The sequence below is a fragment of the Cupressus sempervirens genome, chromosome 5, assembly GCF_028749045.1.
Source record: "Cupressus sempervirens isolate cs-2001-9-10 chromosome 5, ASM2874904v1, whole genome shotgun sequence".
Taxonomy (NCBI): Eukaryota; Viridiplantae; Streptophyta; class Pinopsida; order Cupressales; family Cupressaceae; genus Cupressus; species Cupressus sempervirens.
In genome coordinates, this window is record NC_143122.1 from 402,086,841 (window position 1) to 402,104,713 (window position 17,873).

The following is a 17,873-nucleotide window of genomic DNA, read 5'->3' on the forward strand; positions in this document are numbered from 1 at the left end:
TTTTCAAAGTTGAATACCATTGATACAATGTATATCATGATTCGATTTTTACTGAGTTTAATATCTATCTTCAGTCGATGCATAACGACAGGGTTGAAAATAAATTAAATACGTTTTTCAAATCCTTTTTGCTCTGATTTGAGTAATCATCCATAGCCGGCTAGGCATGTTAATTAGATATCAATTTATAATACTAGCTGTTGTATTCTAAAGTGTATACGAGACCATCCATTGAGTATCCCTGAGTATATATCATTTATGAATTCATTTGGTAGTTGTATCAAACTTGATTGATTATATAGATCCACATCAATGCACATGTTTGTTTTTCTTTTTTATATAAATTTTCCAAACATATTCAGAATATTTTGACACCGAGTAATTCACCCAGCAAAGAAGCCATAGAATTGGTGAAGAGGTGTAAAACAAAATCAGAATGCTCATAATCATACGGACACTGAGGAATTCACCAGGCAAGGAAGCCATAGAATGGTGAAAAGGTGGAAATAAACCTGCAGAAACAAATAATGAAATCAGATTGGAATAATAAATAATTAATAGCTCATGCATGTCTCGGAAATGGAATTTGTTGTCAAGTCGAGTGGTGGTGATCGGGTTCACCAACCCAAATTAAAATCCTTGGCCAAGGTAGTTATAAGCATATGTGTCAATCATGAGATCACTTGTTTGTCTGTAGATGTCAGTTATAAAGGTATAACTAATGGGGCACTCAAACCACCGAGTAGCTCGGATAGCTGGACTAAAGAACATCCCAAGCCCGATCTCAAGGTAAGGAGGGTCATTCTAATAAGTAGGATGTGTGGGGATAAGTATGGTCCGAGGTTGGGAGGTTAAGCCTTAGTCAATGCTTCTCCTCTCACCAATGCCGAGGCTTGAACAACAAGATAAAGGGATTCTTCCGTTATTTCTATATGTTTCTTTTGCACTTTTACCATCCTTAGAAGAATAATTAGATAGTTTAGTTTTCTATCAACATAATTTGAATGAATATATTAGTTGATATAGAAGTTAGTTGTTACTTAATTTTCAGCTGAATATGTTATCAGTTAGAAATGGTTAATATGTTAGCAATGTATTTATTTGTTTATCTCGTTTTATCAGCTGAACATGATATACAGTTAGAATTGAAACAGTTACTTTACCATAGTTATAATTAGTCATTGTCATGTGAAGTGGACTCGGTTACTTATTAAATCAGATTATTAGGTGTTTTAAAATTGGTTATGAAAATTCGTTTGTTATAGAGGAGTTACACCCTTTCATTAATAAATGCTCTTATGAAAAGGTCACACCTTTTCATTAAAAATATATATGTTTGAAAGTTGCTGTCCCTTTTGTAAGCAATGAAAGTGTGTTTATAGGAATACAAAAAGGAATAGAAGCATTCGATAGACAAGAATAAAAGCTACATATATAATTAGACAAAAAGGAGTTACAATGCCAAATAGCTTAAGTCTATGTAAACTTCTTAAACTAAGCAAGCTTCTCTTTGATGTGTAGATGTGCCCAAAATGATGGAATGTGTGCTCAATGCTTCAAATGATAGATTTGATTCATTGTTACACCGCCCCGGGGGACGGGGGGACGGTGGAACAGGGGGACAAGTTTCTGGGACTGTGGCACAGAGGGGCTTTAATTTGGGGACAGTGGGTAGAAGGTAGGGGACAGGAGAGGGGGTATATACATATATGCATATGGTACTTAAAATGCTAGTTATGAAAAAATCTATTACAATATAAGATATAAAGATGTAAAAGAGTAAATACTTAAACATTGCATTGAATTGAAACATCGAAAATTAAGCATAAATAATCAAATCTGCAAATAGTCAACACCGGGATGTCCCCCATCCTCGGTGGAGGTGGCAGAATCTGGTAGCGCCACTAGGGACGAGGCGATGGAGTCCCCGACGCGTTGAAGTCTCCGGGACGTGGGCCAAAAAGGGGGGGATGTGTCCCCATGTTACTATGATTTGATTCAACATTGAATGGATGAATGATTCAAGCTATGGATGTGGGAGAATTTGGCATTATAATGGTAATTTGGTAGTTTTTAGGCTCTCAAAATAGCACTATAACTTTGCAATGGATTGTGGATGATTTGTGAAGGGAGAAGGGTTATAGGCAAAGGGAGGTGGGAATAGACGATCAAGATGCAAGCTTGGGCATTCCTTAGGAGTGACCAAGATGCAAGGAAAGGGAAGCACGTGGATTGGGATTTTTCAAATGCACAGTCTTGTGACAAGTGCCACAAGGAAAAAGCTTGAGGGGATTAGGGTTTTGGAAGCAATGTAACCATCTTGCAGGGGGGGGGGGGGGGGGGGGGGGGGGGTTAAAGGGGACAAAGGTGTAAGAGGTGGATGGAGTGTGTAAGAGAGGTGTAGGAGCATTTAAGATTGACAATAACGGCATTTGGTTGGGGAGTGGGAGGATTTGACATGACAGTTGACTAAAGTTGAGTTAGGATTTCTTAATCCTCATACTAAAAGTTGTGCAAATGATTAGGGCTTGATTAGGTTTGGATTAGAGAGTGATTAGGGTACAAGTGGGAGTGTTGGGAGAATGAAAATGGGTCACCTAATTAACCAGGTTAAATTAGTTAATTGAGTGGGCTTAGTATGGGTGAATGGGTTGGATTGAGTGTGAGTTAGGGGTTTAGGATTGGATTAAGGGTTAGGTTAGGGTTAGGATTTGGGTATTTATTTAACTAAAAAGGGGCTTTGGGAATTAAATTAAATAGGTTTTGTGTAACTATTTAATTTAATAGGAGGATTTAATTTAAAATCAGACTATGAGTTGTCATATTGATTTATTAATTGGACTATAGTCAACTAATTGGATTAATTAACTAGGGGATGACATAAATTAATTAAATGTTGAATACTTAATTAATAATGCCTAAGAAGAAAGTTAAATAGGATTACTTAATTGTGTAACCAAGTTTAGGTTTCTACACCTTTAACTTCATATCTCTCACTTCTCAAATTTGTCTTTACTACTTTTCAGATCTGTGCATATCCCATTTAAGATCTGAACATCTTCCTCTTCTAGGTCTTCATATCTTATCTTCTTACTTCCTTCTCCATTCTTTTTTCAGATACCTCTTAAAACTTTTGCTTTGAATTTGAACTAGATCTCTTCTACTCCTTTCTCCTTCCTTTCATTTGACCCTTGTTCCCCTTTATATCTTCCCATGTGAGGAGAGGACACACCTCTTCATCATGTCCGCCTTTTGGCAAGAGTCACAGCCCTTAATAATTATCCCTCTTACGAAGAGTCACAACCCTTTTGAAAAGTTACAACCCTTCATCATTAATGTCTTTTGAAAGAGTCACTTCCTTATTTTCTTCATATTCCATTCCTCTTCCATTAACCTCCTTTAATTCCTTGCTCTCCTCTTCTTCCTTCCTCTATATTTTCCTTCAAATGAAATCTCCTCCCTTTAGTATCTGACTTTGAGGGAGTCACAACTCTTCATTACATATCTTTTCACCTTTCATTAAGTTTAGTGAATTTCTATTTTATATATTTATTATATTAATTTATTTATTTATTTATATTTTAATTTATCAATTTCTCATTTCAGATAGGGGCCATCACACTAAGCTCCAAAATGCCACCCAGAAATGTCACACAGCACTAAGAACAGACAAGCTCAAGACTAATGTCCATGGCTTCCAACTGAATACTATGTTGAATGGAAAGAGAAAATGTTGGAAGGTGAATGGGTGAATGGGTGCATGGGTGCATGTTGGAAGGTAGATAAAAAGGCAGTCTCTTCTAAACTCTTCCAATACAGTCTTTACACTTAATAATTAATGGGTAGTCATTGAATAACATTGCCATTATGAGTTGTCATTCAAATCATCTTGCTAGAAACCACAAGACCATATGGCCTCCAAAATTGGGTGAGCATTCAGATTCATTATGATCATCACTCCACCTATCACATAGAGATGTTTTATGTTTATTTTAATTTTAATTTTTTCCAAAAACATTTCATGTATCTAATCTTGAATCAATGTATATTTTTTTATTAAAAAATGTAAAAATTAATTAGAATATCTGATTTCCCATTGATCTCTTTATACACATGCTGAAATGTGCAATCCTGAAAGGACTCCAAGAAAGATCACCTTTATTAATATTTGTGAGTCTACTATTTAAATTCATGTCTTCTCAACCCTTCTAGTCCTAACAGAAGGGTTTGTACTTCAATCTCTTTGTTTAAACCTTAACTATTCTTTAATTTTTTTAATTTTGCATATATTAGCTCAGCATTCTCATTGAGAACGATACAATACAACTAGCCCCTGATTTCCCCTTATTTCCTTCAGCTGCACCATAAAGTTAAGTTTCATCCACCCGGATTTCAGAAGTCACCATTTAGCATTTTCACTATTTTGAGCGGAGTCTAAACCTCCCACCCCATGAACAGGGGAGCAAATACTGTTTATCAGCTAAGTTCAGATGCTGATGCGGGTGTGGGGTGCTGATGTGCAGATTTTTTTGGGGGTAATTTTGGATGTGTTTGCTGTGTCCATATATAAATATACATTTATTTTTTAATATATACACTAAGTTGCTGGTTTGGATTCTGGTGCGGATGCGGGCTCAACATTCGGGTCTGAAATTCGCCCGGATTTTTTTTGACTTGGGTTCGGGTTTGTTTTGGGTTCGTCCATAGAATTTTTTTTTTTTAAATTTATATGTATACTGCAGCAAATAAGTTCATATACTACTATACTAATATTAAAGAAACTTAGCAAAATACACCCCCACAGCAACAAAAACTTTAAAAATTAAAAATATCACAAGCATGGCACATTATCAAAAATAAAGATTAGAAATTTAGAAGTGGATAGAAAAACTCCTTCCACACTAGCATAGCAATCGAAGTCCAACATATCTCTACCAACACAGTGAACAAAATAGAGATAATATTTGAACTATAACAAACGTATTATTTGCCAAGTGTGTGAATTATTAAAACAAACGTATATACACAGACAATCCAAGTGCTTGTTCTACATGTCAGGTATATGTTCCACAGCTAGCATCGACTTTTAGCTTTTTTGTGTTTTCAACATATTTGCCCTGGCCAATCGATTGTCACTTTGAGGATGATATGGCGAATACAAACAATAAAATAAATGTTCAAAACAATCCATAAACCCCAAATTCGATTTGAAGTCACCCGACAACAATCAAAATTGTTTTAAGTTCAATATTAAAAAACAAATGTTGGTCAAAAGCATGGCAAAATCGCCCAAGGCCCTCGAGACCGAATTTGGTCCGATTTCGAAAAGCTTACGACTTCATTACAAATCTACTTCCGAATTTCAATGTCAAGCAACAAATATGGTAACTATATATATATATATATATATATATATATATATATATACACTATAATTAAATTAATATACAAGCATTATCCAACTTATTCAGAGTTGTTGGCATGTGGGCCACAACATGAGGAATCTAGTAACCTACCCTATGAAATAAGTCAAATGCAGAGGAGGCAAAAGGCCCCATGTTAACATAAATTGTTTTGAATGACGATTTCAACACTAATGGGTGTATTATCATCCTTAGCGACTATAAACTAAAATAGGCTTTCCTTACATTGACCTTGGCAATTAACCGCATTCAAGGTTTTCTCAGGTGTTAAAACAGACGGTCATTCACAATATGTACAGTCCAAAATGCAATCCTCGTGTTTAAGAATTGAAAATATTTGAATGCATGGTTAGGGGCAATGCTGGTCATAATTAGTGAAAGTACACACCCCTTTGGTGATGAAATCCATATTCTTGTCAGCACCCATGCAGCTTCCTAACACATCCGCACATCAGGAAGCATCCGCACCCACATCAGGCCTTTTCCCAAGCGCATTGGTATATTAGTTTATCAGCAACAACCCAAGGTGTCATTTTCTTCTTATCACTAACTTTAGATTGAAATTTTCCCTGCTAACTATATGGATTCTTTTGTATGGTTGAATTTGAAACAACCTAGAACAAAACTAAGCTAAGTTACCGGATTCGTGCATATACCCCCAGATCCAGATTCGGGTCCGGATCCGCGCATGGATTCGTGAGGATCCGAGCAGGATCTGTAATCCTGCCTGTGGATCCGTGGGCCACGGATCCTGACGGATCCACAAGCAAGATTACGGATCCTGCCCAAATCCTCAAGGATCCACGCGAATCTGCGGCAAGGCCGAATAAAAATGAAAAAAAGTGGGCCCAAGTTCGGTTTTTTATGTTTTTTTTTTCCTAAAAGCCCTAAACCCTAAAAACGACCCTCTAAGTTACAATGCAAGTTCATTTACTCTCTATTTTGCTCTCTCATACTTGCTAGTTTAAAGTAAAGTACTTGGATTCAAAGGACATCGGTTGTGGAGCTCCAAATACCTTGCAAGAAGTGTTTAAGATATGCATTTCAACCATATTTTTGAGTTCTTTCATAGATTATTTATTTATTTTTAGTTTTCCAAATTTTCAAGTTTTTGTGTAAGTGTGAAGCATGGTTCTCTTTCATTTTTTTTCTAGATTGCAAGAATACAACAATGAGTAGTCAAGGCTCAGTGGGTGGGGGTGGGACTACATCACCAAGCTTCAAAATTGATAAGGGGTCTCCTTTATGGAGACACACAACAAGAGTCGCACAATGTCCTGGGGGTGGGGCATACATATGGAAATGTAATTATTGCAACATACAACATAGAAGCTCCTATTCCCGAGTGAAACTACACTTTTTGGGCCCTGCGGGTGAAGTAATTAACATGTGTCGGGGTAGTGATAAGAAGGGATTACCACCTGCACAAATAGCAGCGTTAGCAAAAGAGCAAGATGATGCTGATAGAGCAGTTGCAAAAGCAAAATGTGGTGCTTCCAAAAGAAAAAATACACCAACACCATCATCCGATCAAACAAACACAAGAACACATCCTTTTTTGCCTATGCCAACTACAAATGATGAAGATGAAGACCCATCTCCACTCACCCGCAAGAGAGGCCCACTAGATAGGGCATTCCAAAATGAAAAGAGAGACACAAAATTGGACGTTGTTTAATTGCAAATGGTGTTTCATTTAATTTTGTGAGATAACCTTATTTTAGGGAGACGGTGGAAGCAATAAATGATGTACCCCATAGTTACAAACCGCCTGGTTATGAGAAGTTGTGCACTACCATATTACATGATGAGAGGAAATATGTAGAGGCTCAACTTCAACCAATAAGAGATTTTTGGGTTCAATCGGGTGTGTCTATTATTTCGGATGGGTGGAAAGATTGTAGAAACCATCCATTGATCAATGTTATTGTTGTACGCCCTAAGGGGGCAATGTTCTTGAAGGCAGTGATTGTGAAGGGCAAGTGAAAGATGCAGAATTTATTTCACGCATTCTCATTGATGCCATAGAGTCAGTGGATCTTGATAATGTTGTCCAAGTGGTCACCGACAATGCAAAAGTTTGCAGGGCTGCAGGGATAATTGTAGAGTCTAGATATGATCATATCTTTTGGACACCATGCACTGTCCACTCTCTCAATTTAGTGATGAAAGCAATTGGCACCGAAATAGATTGGGTGAAAAGGATATATGAGGAAGCTGAAGAGATTCAAATGTTTGTGACAAATCACCACATGTCACAAGCAATTTTTAGGAGTTTCTCAGACTTGGAATTATTGAAGGTAAATTTGTATATTTAATATATAATTGAATATTATTGGATTCCATTATTTTTGTTGTTGTTTACATTAACATGTTTTAATTTTTAAATGTATTACTAACTTGAGTTTAACATGTTCTTAGGTTGCTGAAACCCGCTTTGCCTCTCACACAATCGTCTTCAGACGAATTGCGAAGGTAAAAGAAGCATTGAAACATATGGTCATTAGCCCCCAATAGGGCGTTTGGAAGAATTCCAATACAGCAAGTGCATTAAATGTGAGAAGAATGATACTAGATGAGGATTGTGGGGTCTTGTGAGTTATGTGTTAGAAATCACCGATCCAATAATGGCAATGCTTCGCTTTGTAGATAGTGATGAGCCATGCCTTGGGGATATTTATGATTCCATGGATAGTATGTTGGAAAAAATTAAAATAGTAAGTTTTACACTCTTTTACAACAGTTTTTTATTTGAGAGATATCTAGATTCTAAAGTTTAAATTGACATATTCACTAATTATAATTATTATTCATATTTCATATCCTAGGTCATTCAGAGAAGGGAGAATGATCCTGAGGACACCCTTTACAAGAAGGTGGAAAAAATTGTTTATCATCGATGGAACAAGATGACCACACCTTTGCACCTCCTTGCATATGCCCTATCCCCGAGGTACTGTAGTTCTTATCAAATGCTTGTGCTTATTTTATCCAATGTTTGTGCTATTTATATTTGATAGTGTTCAATTGTCTTTTGTTATCCCCAGGTACTATAGTGTAGATGTACTTCGCCTTCCAAGTAGAGTGCCGCCATTTAAAAATGCAAAGGTTGCAGATGGGTATAAGAGGGCACTAGCTAAGATATTCCAAGATCCAAAGATTGGGGCAATTGTGAGTGAATTTGCTGCCTTCAACTCAAGTGAGGATTTCCACCCTATTGCCATAGCAGACCGAAGCAGGATGGGTGCCATCAAATGGTGGTACCTTCATAGGCAAGCCTTCACGTACCTCCAACCTCTTGCCATAAAGGTCCTATCCCAAGTAAGTTTGTAAAATTAAGCTTAAGGTTAACGCTCTCAATTCCTTGGATTTATTATTTAATTTATTTATCTTGATTGTTGTATTGATAATTTTTAATTTCTCTTTACGTTGCCAGCTCTTCTGCAACTGAGCGGAATTGGAGTACTTACTCCTTTATCCACTTAGTCAAACACAACTGGTTGGCTCCAAAAAAATCAAAAGACCTTGTGTTCATTCACAACAATTTGCGCTTGTTGTCACGGAAGGATCCTAAATACAAGAAAGGGCCGGAAAAGCTTTGGGATGTAGCACCCGAGACTCCTGATTTAGATATGACCATCCGGGATCCTACTAGATCCACTCTGATTGATGTGGATGATGAGGAGGAGGATTATGAGTTAACAATCCTCTCTACTACTAGTGGTTTGGGTTCCTCTACTGATACAGATGCAGCACTTGCAGCTCATCAGTACCCCTTTGATGCGGATTTTCTTGAAAATCCATTTGATGATTAAATCAAAAACTTTAGTCTCGACTCTTGACTCTTTTATGAGTAAATCATGTTACAAACTTTAAGTTTAATGATCTATATTTTGAATGTTGCAAACTTTCACTTTCAGTAATTCAATGTGAATGTGTTGATTTTCTTTATAATCATGAAAATAGATTAACTATCAATGTCATTGATCAAGTATACTAGATTCATAGATGCATACTAGAATCATAGATTCATACTATGAAATGATTTAGTTTTAGAATTATATATATTTCTCTTTTTTTTTCTTTTTCTTTTTTTTTGTGTGTGTGTGCACAAATCCTCCACAAATCATAATTGGGGAAAAAAAATCTTGAATCCACGGATCTGATTCACATGTCCGAATTGGATTCGTGTCACAAATCGGCAACTAAGGAACTAAGGCTTAATATAACCAACTATGAAACTGAAATACAATATAGGGTCAAAAGATAGTTTAGAGACTAGACTTTAGAGATTTAAACTGACCTCATCATAGAAAATAACAATCTGAGGTGTAATTTTCTATGATCAGTAACTTAGGAATGTGATTCAGCCAAAATAAGTGTGGCAGTTACTGATTGTGGTTGACCTTGCCACAATGTGGAAGAGTATTAAAGCTGGATACAGATGCATGTGAAGGAAAAAATAACTTGGTTATCTTGATGAATTTGGACTTCACTATATCATTGGCAAACAACCTGAAACATGGAAAACAACAAAACATGCCAACGCATGAAAGGATTTTAACTTTACATTTTGTTTGTTTAGCTAAATATGTTCAACAGTTGATTCAGGTTGAAGCAAAGACGATGCAACGTAAAAGAATGTTATTTTCAAATCAAATACACTAAGTTTGCAGAGGAATAATTAATATGCATCAACAATATCAAAAGAATTTAAAAATCATGTACTCAAGGAAACAAGTTATGTGTAGCACATGACTAAATTAACATAAAAATACTTCATCTTTTGTTTCTAGAGGAATATGATAAACTATTCTGGAGAACAAGTTTACAACTTTACTCCTTACCAATCATCATTTGACCCAGTTGGTGTCGTGTATAATGCACCAAATTTTCTCCAGTCCTCAAATAGTTGTTTAGTGCAAGGTTCACCTGCTGGCCCTCCTCTTGCCCGCTTATTGTGCAATATAATGAGTGGCCATTTCTTTGTCAAGCTTCTTTGGCGTGCCTCTTCCACAACAGATTTTAACTGTAAAACAAAATATATTGCACATTACATTACAGCAATCAAACAATTACTCTGACAGGAATACCATGTCATTCTCAGCCTTCCAAGTGTTGTGCAAATATAAGGCCAAAAAGCAACTACAGATACCTGATGAATGTTAAAGCCCCCATCAGAAAAGTTTTGTTGATAAAGACCTACATTTGCACCATCCACGATATATTCGTAAGGACCATGAAGATTCAGCCACCCCTGAACAATGAAAACATCTTATTCTCAGACACCAACAAATTTACCAGTATCAATTTAAAGTCAAAATGATATTACAACTCAAAAATTAAGCAACCTAAGAAACTTCCATAAAATTCCTTACATATCTCAAATATTGAGCCACTCAAGTGAACTTTATTCATAGAGCAAGTTACAAGTATATATCAATAATTTAATTTAATTCTGCTTAAGAATATAGAAACCCAAATCCTGGGTAAAAAATTGTGCATCAAACTATCTAAAGGGCATTTTGAAGATCTAGACATTTACATGTCCCAAGCAAGATTACAGCAAGGCCCCAAAATATAATATGTGATTGACAGAGAGATTACATTTAGTAAATCTTGTGGCTGATAGCTTTATTATAGAGGATCAGTTCTTCCTGTACGAACATAGTCATCTCTTTCAAAGAACTGATCTGCATATTTAGACTTTTATATGGCTTTACTGTCTAAGTTTTACCCTTTTGATCTTTTACCTAGTGACATAATCTTTCACAGGATCAGTTCACAGAATTGTTTTTGTTTAGGGATTTTTCATGCATTAACTTGTGCAGGATTTGTTGATGTGTAGCTAGGTTGTATCCCTTCTAGGGCAGACCTAGTACACCTAATGGCTAATTGGCCTTAGCCATGTTGCTAGTGAATTTGTCATTTCAATCCTTAATAGGGTCTTGCCCTATTTGGGTGATTCATGCAACTTGCAATAATGTAATTGGGCAAGATCTATTATATTGGGAAAGACCCATTAGATTGGGCAAGACCTATACGAGTACAACTTGCAATTAATAGGTCTGGTCCTATTCTTGGCACCAAAACTACAAGGCTGACTAGAGGTCTATTAAGAGGTGTTGATTCATATATATGCAAGGCCATCCTTGCATCAATAGAAAATGAATTATGTAATGTACAGAATATGTAGTGTGTCACCTGTGGTTATGAGCACTACCATAAAATTAACCTGGTATCTGAGCCAGATTTGAGAATTCAATCTAGAACCAGAATTGTTTTGTATCAGCCATCTGTTTGTTCTTATTTGAGTTATTTGTTTTCAGCTAGTAACAATGGGGAATGGTCTGAAAGTGGAAGACTGATTGAATGGCTCTTCTAATTTCTCTTCATAGAAGCCTAGAGTTATTATTTCCCTTGAAGCGAATGACCTTCAAGATGACGTTAATTCTGATGTCGCAGAGCCATCTGAAGAAGCTAAAAGAACTCAATGGAAAAGGAATACGATCATGGCCAAGAAAAATTATGATTGATTTGATTCCAATCATTTAAAAACTAGAATGAGTCAAGGAGATGTTTAAGACACTCAAAAACCTATATATGTTCAATAATACTAGTAGATCTCTTGCACTTAGGCGTTAATTGCTACATGTAAAAATGGCAACAGGTGAATCAGTTGTTTCATACTTTACAAAGATTACAGAGTTGAAGGATCAACTCAGTGCGAATGGTGGATCATTTGCTGATAAAAATTTAGTTGTGCTTGCCATGAATGGACTTGGTCATTCTTGGGAATCTTTCATTTAAGGAGTTTATGGAAGAGATGAGCTCCCAAAATTTGACAGGCTGAGGGCTGATTGCATTCAAGAAGAATGTAGATTCAAAGCACAAGGAAATGGACATAAAAGTTATAAACATGATGCTCATGTGCTTGCAGCCCATACTTCTAAAGAAAAATGGAAGAAAGGAAAGTTCAAAAGATTGAGAGATAAAAACTTTGAGTCAACTCCTGACTTCAAGAAAGGAAAAAGGGATCTACCTAGGATCCAGTGTTTTAGATGCGATAAATATGGACACTTTGCCAAAGACTATAAATCTCAACCAAAGACTCAAGCATCTGCTGCAAATGTAGAAGATTCTTCTCCTTCAAAGAAGTTAAGTAGAAACTCTGAGGGATTTTTATTTATTTATGCACTCTCCAGAAATGTACCTGCAAGCAGTGATACATGTCTGATTGAGAGTGGCGCATCTCGTCATATCACTGGTTACCAAGAACACCTCTTCAACTTGAAAGAAAAGGACTCTCATCTTCAATTCATTATTGGACATGATGCAAGCCATTCAGTTGAAGGTGTTGGTTCTACTTCTTTCCAATTAGATTCTGGTATTCCTCTTCACTTGGGTGATGTCCTATTTATTCCTGGCATAAAAAATAGTCTGATTTGTATATCAGCATTACAAAAAAAAGGCTATCTTGCCTTGGCTAATGGAAAAGTTCTTGCATGGAAAAAGAATTCTAACATTCAATCAGCTCATGAGATTGGAGTTCGTCATAATAATTTATACAAGCTTTCAGCTCATCCCATTCAAATTTTAGCTAATGATACTTCAAATCCAAGTGAACTGTGGCAAAAGAGGTTCGGCCATCTCAATTTCAGAACTTTATCTTCTATGGAAAAGGTTGCGGTTGGTCTTCCAAAGCTGAACCAAAATCATGAAGGAGTTTGCAAGGGATGCATTCTAGGTAAGAACATTAAAAATTCTTTTCATAGTAGTAAAAGCAGAGCTAAAGAGATCCTAGAATTGATTCATTCTGATTTATGTGGTCCTATGTCAGTTGCTTCACTTGGTGGTTTCTGGTACTATGTTACTTTCATAGACGAATTTTCTCGTGAATGTTGGATTTACTTCCTTAAGTCAGGAATCTGATAAAGCGTTGTCCCGGTTCAAAGAGTGCAAAGCACTTGTTGAAAATTTATCTAACAAAAGGATTAAGATTTTGAGATTAGATAACGGGGGAGATTATGTGTTTGGTATCTTTCATGATTTTTGTGGTGACAATGGGATTAACAGGGAGTTTTGGGTCCCTTATAATCCTCAACGAAATGTTGTAGTTGAAAGAAAGAACAGAACAATTGTAGAAGCTACGAATGTTATGATTCATGATCAAAGCCTACAAGCTGTCTTATGGGCTCAAGCTTGAAGGACTGCAGTTCATATTCAGAATCAAAGTCCTCGTCAGATTCTAAACAACATGACTCTAAATGAAGCTTTAACAGGTATTAAACCAAATATCAGTTACTTTAGAATTTCTGGTTGCCCTGTTTATATTCATGTTCCAAAAGGGAAAGAATCAAAATTGGAACCTGAGGAAGGAAAGGAATATATGTTGGATATAGTGATTCTTCAAAAGCTTATAGAATCTACATTCCAATTCAAAAACGAATTGAAGTCGGCAGGGATGTTTCTTTTGATGAAATTGTAGACTGCAAGAAATCAAAAAACTCTAATATGGAATCTGATAAAGAGGACTTCAAGCATTCTCAAGATTTAGAAATAGTTGATTCAAATCATAGTAACACGGGGACGCGTCCCCCCCCTTTTTGCCCAACGTCTCGGAGACTTCAACGCACCGGAGACTTGGGGACTCCGTCTCCCCGTCCCCAGCGGTGCCACTAGATTCCACCACCTCCACCGAGGATGGGGGACACCCTGCTATTCACTATTTGCAAATTCAACTATTTATGTTTAATGTTCGATGTTCCAATTCAATGCAATGTTTCAAGTATTCACTCTTTTACATCTTTACATCCTATATTGCAATACATATTTTCATAACTAACATTTTTAAATACCATATGCATAGATATATACACCCCTCTTGTCCCCTGCCGCCGTCCCCCCACCGTCCCCCCGCCGTCCCCAAATTAAGGCCCCTCTGTCCCCCCGTCCCGGAAACTTGTCCCCCCGTTTCGCTGTCCCCCCGTCCCCCAGGGTGGTGTAACTATGATTCAAATCCAGCTCTAGAGATTTAGAGGAGTGTTCAGATTTAAAGGATTCTTCTGAACCAGTTGATCTAATAGATCCATTTGATGCTTCAACAAGTACCAGCAATAGTTCAGCCAGCAAGAAAAGACCTTTGTGGGCCAGAAACATTATGGATGAAGTTGAACAATATGCAGTGTCATAAGTATGCTCATTATGTACCTTTGATGAGTCACACTATAGCAGCTAAACCTTCCAGTGATAAAGAAACTTCAAATTAGCAAGTATAGAAAGATGCAATGATAGAGGAGTATCAGTCAATCATTAAAAATGATGTCTGGGAAATTGTTCCAAGGCCTAAAGGTAAATCAGGTGTCTCTTCTAAATGGTTATTTAAAATTAAGCATGCAGCTGATGGAGGTATAGAAAAACACAAATCCAGATTGCAGCTAGAGGTTTTTCAGTAATGTCCTCGAGTAAATTCAATTAAATAAATAAATAAATCTATGTTGACTGTACTTGAATTAGCTTAATTTAAAATTAGCAATTACAAATAAATTACTTAAAGGACTATATTTGAGCTAAGTAATTAATGTTACTCTGGTTATTGCTCCTATCGAGAAGAATGATGAAATCCAATAGGTTGCTTGGACACCAAACTCAATGGCTTCCCTCAAGGTTTATGGATTCAAGCCCTTAAGCCTTTCTTGGACATGTCAGCAAGGTGCTCAAGGACGTTGCTCCTGTCTTGGGAACAACCTGTTGGCTGGATTTACAAAAGCCTCTCCCTTATTGCATTCCTATTCTCCTCCTCAGACTTGGGAATAATAACGGATTTGAGCATGAAGGTTTGATTCATCCTTGTGTACTATAAAACAGATAATTCATACCAGTATTTGTGATACATGAAGTGCTGCCTAATTGACCCAGACTAACTTATCTAGAGATGATATCACTGATCTATCTGAATTTATTATAGGCTATGCTCCTATGTAATAATTTATTATTATATATATACACTCTACGCTGCTATAAAGTTGTCGCCTGCTGATTATTGGTTGTATATGTCGTTTTGTGCAAATTGATATAATAATTCTTTTTTTGTCTTCTTCTTTTCCTGTTCGGTGTTTATCCTTTGATGTTGACTCTTATTATATACCCCTGGCAATCAAAGGGTGTGACTTCCTATTGTCGTGTCTTTACTGAGAGGCCATGCAATGTTGGTTATCCCTTAACTAATGACATTAGATTGTTTGTTGAGTTGGCCTTAAGCTTTCCAAGCCATCTGTTCTTATTTGTCATTGTTGGTGGTTGGTTTAATATGGATACTGACGGTCTTGTTGGTATTTGTTAAGTATAATAGGCATCAACTGACCAATCTCTCATAGATTGGATTAATATTAGTACACAAACTGACTCAACCAAGACAAATATATAATTATTAATGTAGTTTCACTATCGAACAAAACAAAATTATGAGAATATTAGTCTTACAATTTATTTATTTATCCATCGGATTGATAATTAATTTAAATAATAATAAAAAAATTGTTATAGGCAGGGGCATATCATAGTCAACCCCTCTTAAATTTGCTTGTCCTCAAGCAACATAAGGTATGGTGTTCAGAAATTTTGGCTTCTTCCCAAGTTGCGTCTTCCACAAATAGACATTTCCATTTAATGAGGTATTTAGGAATTGTTTTATTTCTCAACTTCCTTAACCTCATGTTAAGAAACCTTTATAGTTCTAGGATGAGCTTTCCTTCATCGAGCATGAGCAGTTCTTCAAATGAAGTAATTTGTTGTCTGACGGATTTCTTTAGCCATGATACATGGAAGACATTATGGTTTGTTGCTTTCGGGCAATTCCAATTTATAGGCTACTTGACCAATTTTCCTTAAGACCTTGTAGCGGCCATAGAACCGTGATTTTAATTTTTTTGCTCTGCTTGTTTTCATTGTTCCTTGTTTATTTAGTTGTAGTCTTGGGAAAACAAAGTCAACAACTTTGAATGCTTGCTCAGTCCTATTCCAATTGGCATAAAAAAAATTGTTGATTCTATGCATGATGGAGATTGTCTTTGAGTATTCTCATAGTGTCCATGTTTTGTTGTACAAGATCCTAAGCTCCCGATACCCTGCTTTCTGGAGCTGTCAAGCTTCAGGAAGAAGTGGCTTCATAGGTATTTAATGCCTTGAATGGACTCGTTCTAATGGATAAATAATGCTTGTAACAAGACTCACAAAGGTGTAGCAATTTCACCCATGTGTTATGTTCTCCTGTAACATAATTCCTTAAGTATCCCTTGATCCATTTATTTGTGATTTCTGTTTAGTCACTGGTTTGAGGGTGTGATAGCTTGTGCTAGGTGTTAATTCAGTGTCTGCCAAGCAAAAGAGTTTTTGCCAAAATATGCTCAAAAATCTGCTATCTTTGTCGCTAACAATGTTTTTAGGTAATCCATGCAGCTTAAACACTTCTTGAGTTTAGGTGCTCTGTATTCAATAGATATGGCCATGAAGTGTGCATAATTGATCAATTGGTCTACAACCACATACATACAGTCTTTCCCTTGTACCTTGGACAGGCCCACTATAAAATCCATAGAGATACTCTCATTTTTAATTGAGTACTAGTAGAGGTTAAAGTAGCCCTGCTCAATGAACTTGTTCTACTTTATGTTTTGGCATGTCATGCATTCTTGAACGTGCTTGAGTATGTCCTTTTTGAGTCCTATCCAAGAGTACTTTCCTCTTACTTGTTTGTATGTTTTGTAATACCCTTGATGTCCTAATAGGGGGCTGTCATGAAACTCTTTCATAATTAATATTTTCATTTTCAAACCTGGAGTAAGATATATTTGATTCTTATGTAATACGAGTCTTTCCACAACTTGATAATCTTCATATTGTACATTTCCTTCCATGATTTCATTTGCATGAGGGTCTCTAGCATATTTTGCCATGATGGAGTGTTTCCAATCTGTTGTGATGTCAATTATGGCATACAAGTGGGGTCTTCTAGATAGTGCATCAGCCACAATATTATTTTTACCCTTGACATTTTCTATGTCAAAATCGTAATCTTGTAACTTGCTCAGCCATTTTTGTTGATGGTCATTAAGATCCTTTTCTTTTAAGAACTGTAGACTATTATGATCTATTTTGACCAAAACAATTCTACAAACCAAGTATTGTCTTAATTTCGCCAATGCATGCATGATTGCCAACATCTCCTTCTCATAGATTGATAATATCTTTCGGTGGGATGGAGTTTTCCACATTCAAAGGCAATTGGGTGTTTATTTGCATGAGAACTGCACCAATGCCCTATCCTGATGCATCACATTGTAGTTCAAAGGGTAGAGAAAAATCAGGAATGGCTAGGATAGGACATGAACTCATGATCTTTTTGAGATCTTCAAAAGCTTGCTGAGCTTGTTCAATCCAACCGAAGACTCC

The 17,873-nt window shown here is 36.4% G+C and overlaps 1 protein-coding gene across 1 annotated transcript in view; it reads right to left on the reverse strand.

The window, feature by feature from the left end:
• LOC149556523 (proteinaceous RNase P 1, chloroplastic/mitochondrial-like) overlaps positions 1-17,873 on the reverse strand; it is a 204,172-nt gene that overhangs the window by 108,239 nt on the left and 78,060 nt on the right. Inside the window, exons 2-3 of the mRNA XM_089830830.1 lie at positions 10,579-10,680; positions 10,271-10,452 (exon numbers count right to left, since the gene is read on the reverse strand). Coding sequence (XP_089686956.1) covers positions 10,271-10,452; positions 10,579-10,680 — 284 coding nt within the window. The remainder of the gene's footprint in view (positions 1-10,270; positions 10,453-10,578; positions 10,681-17,873) is intronic.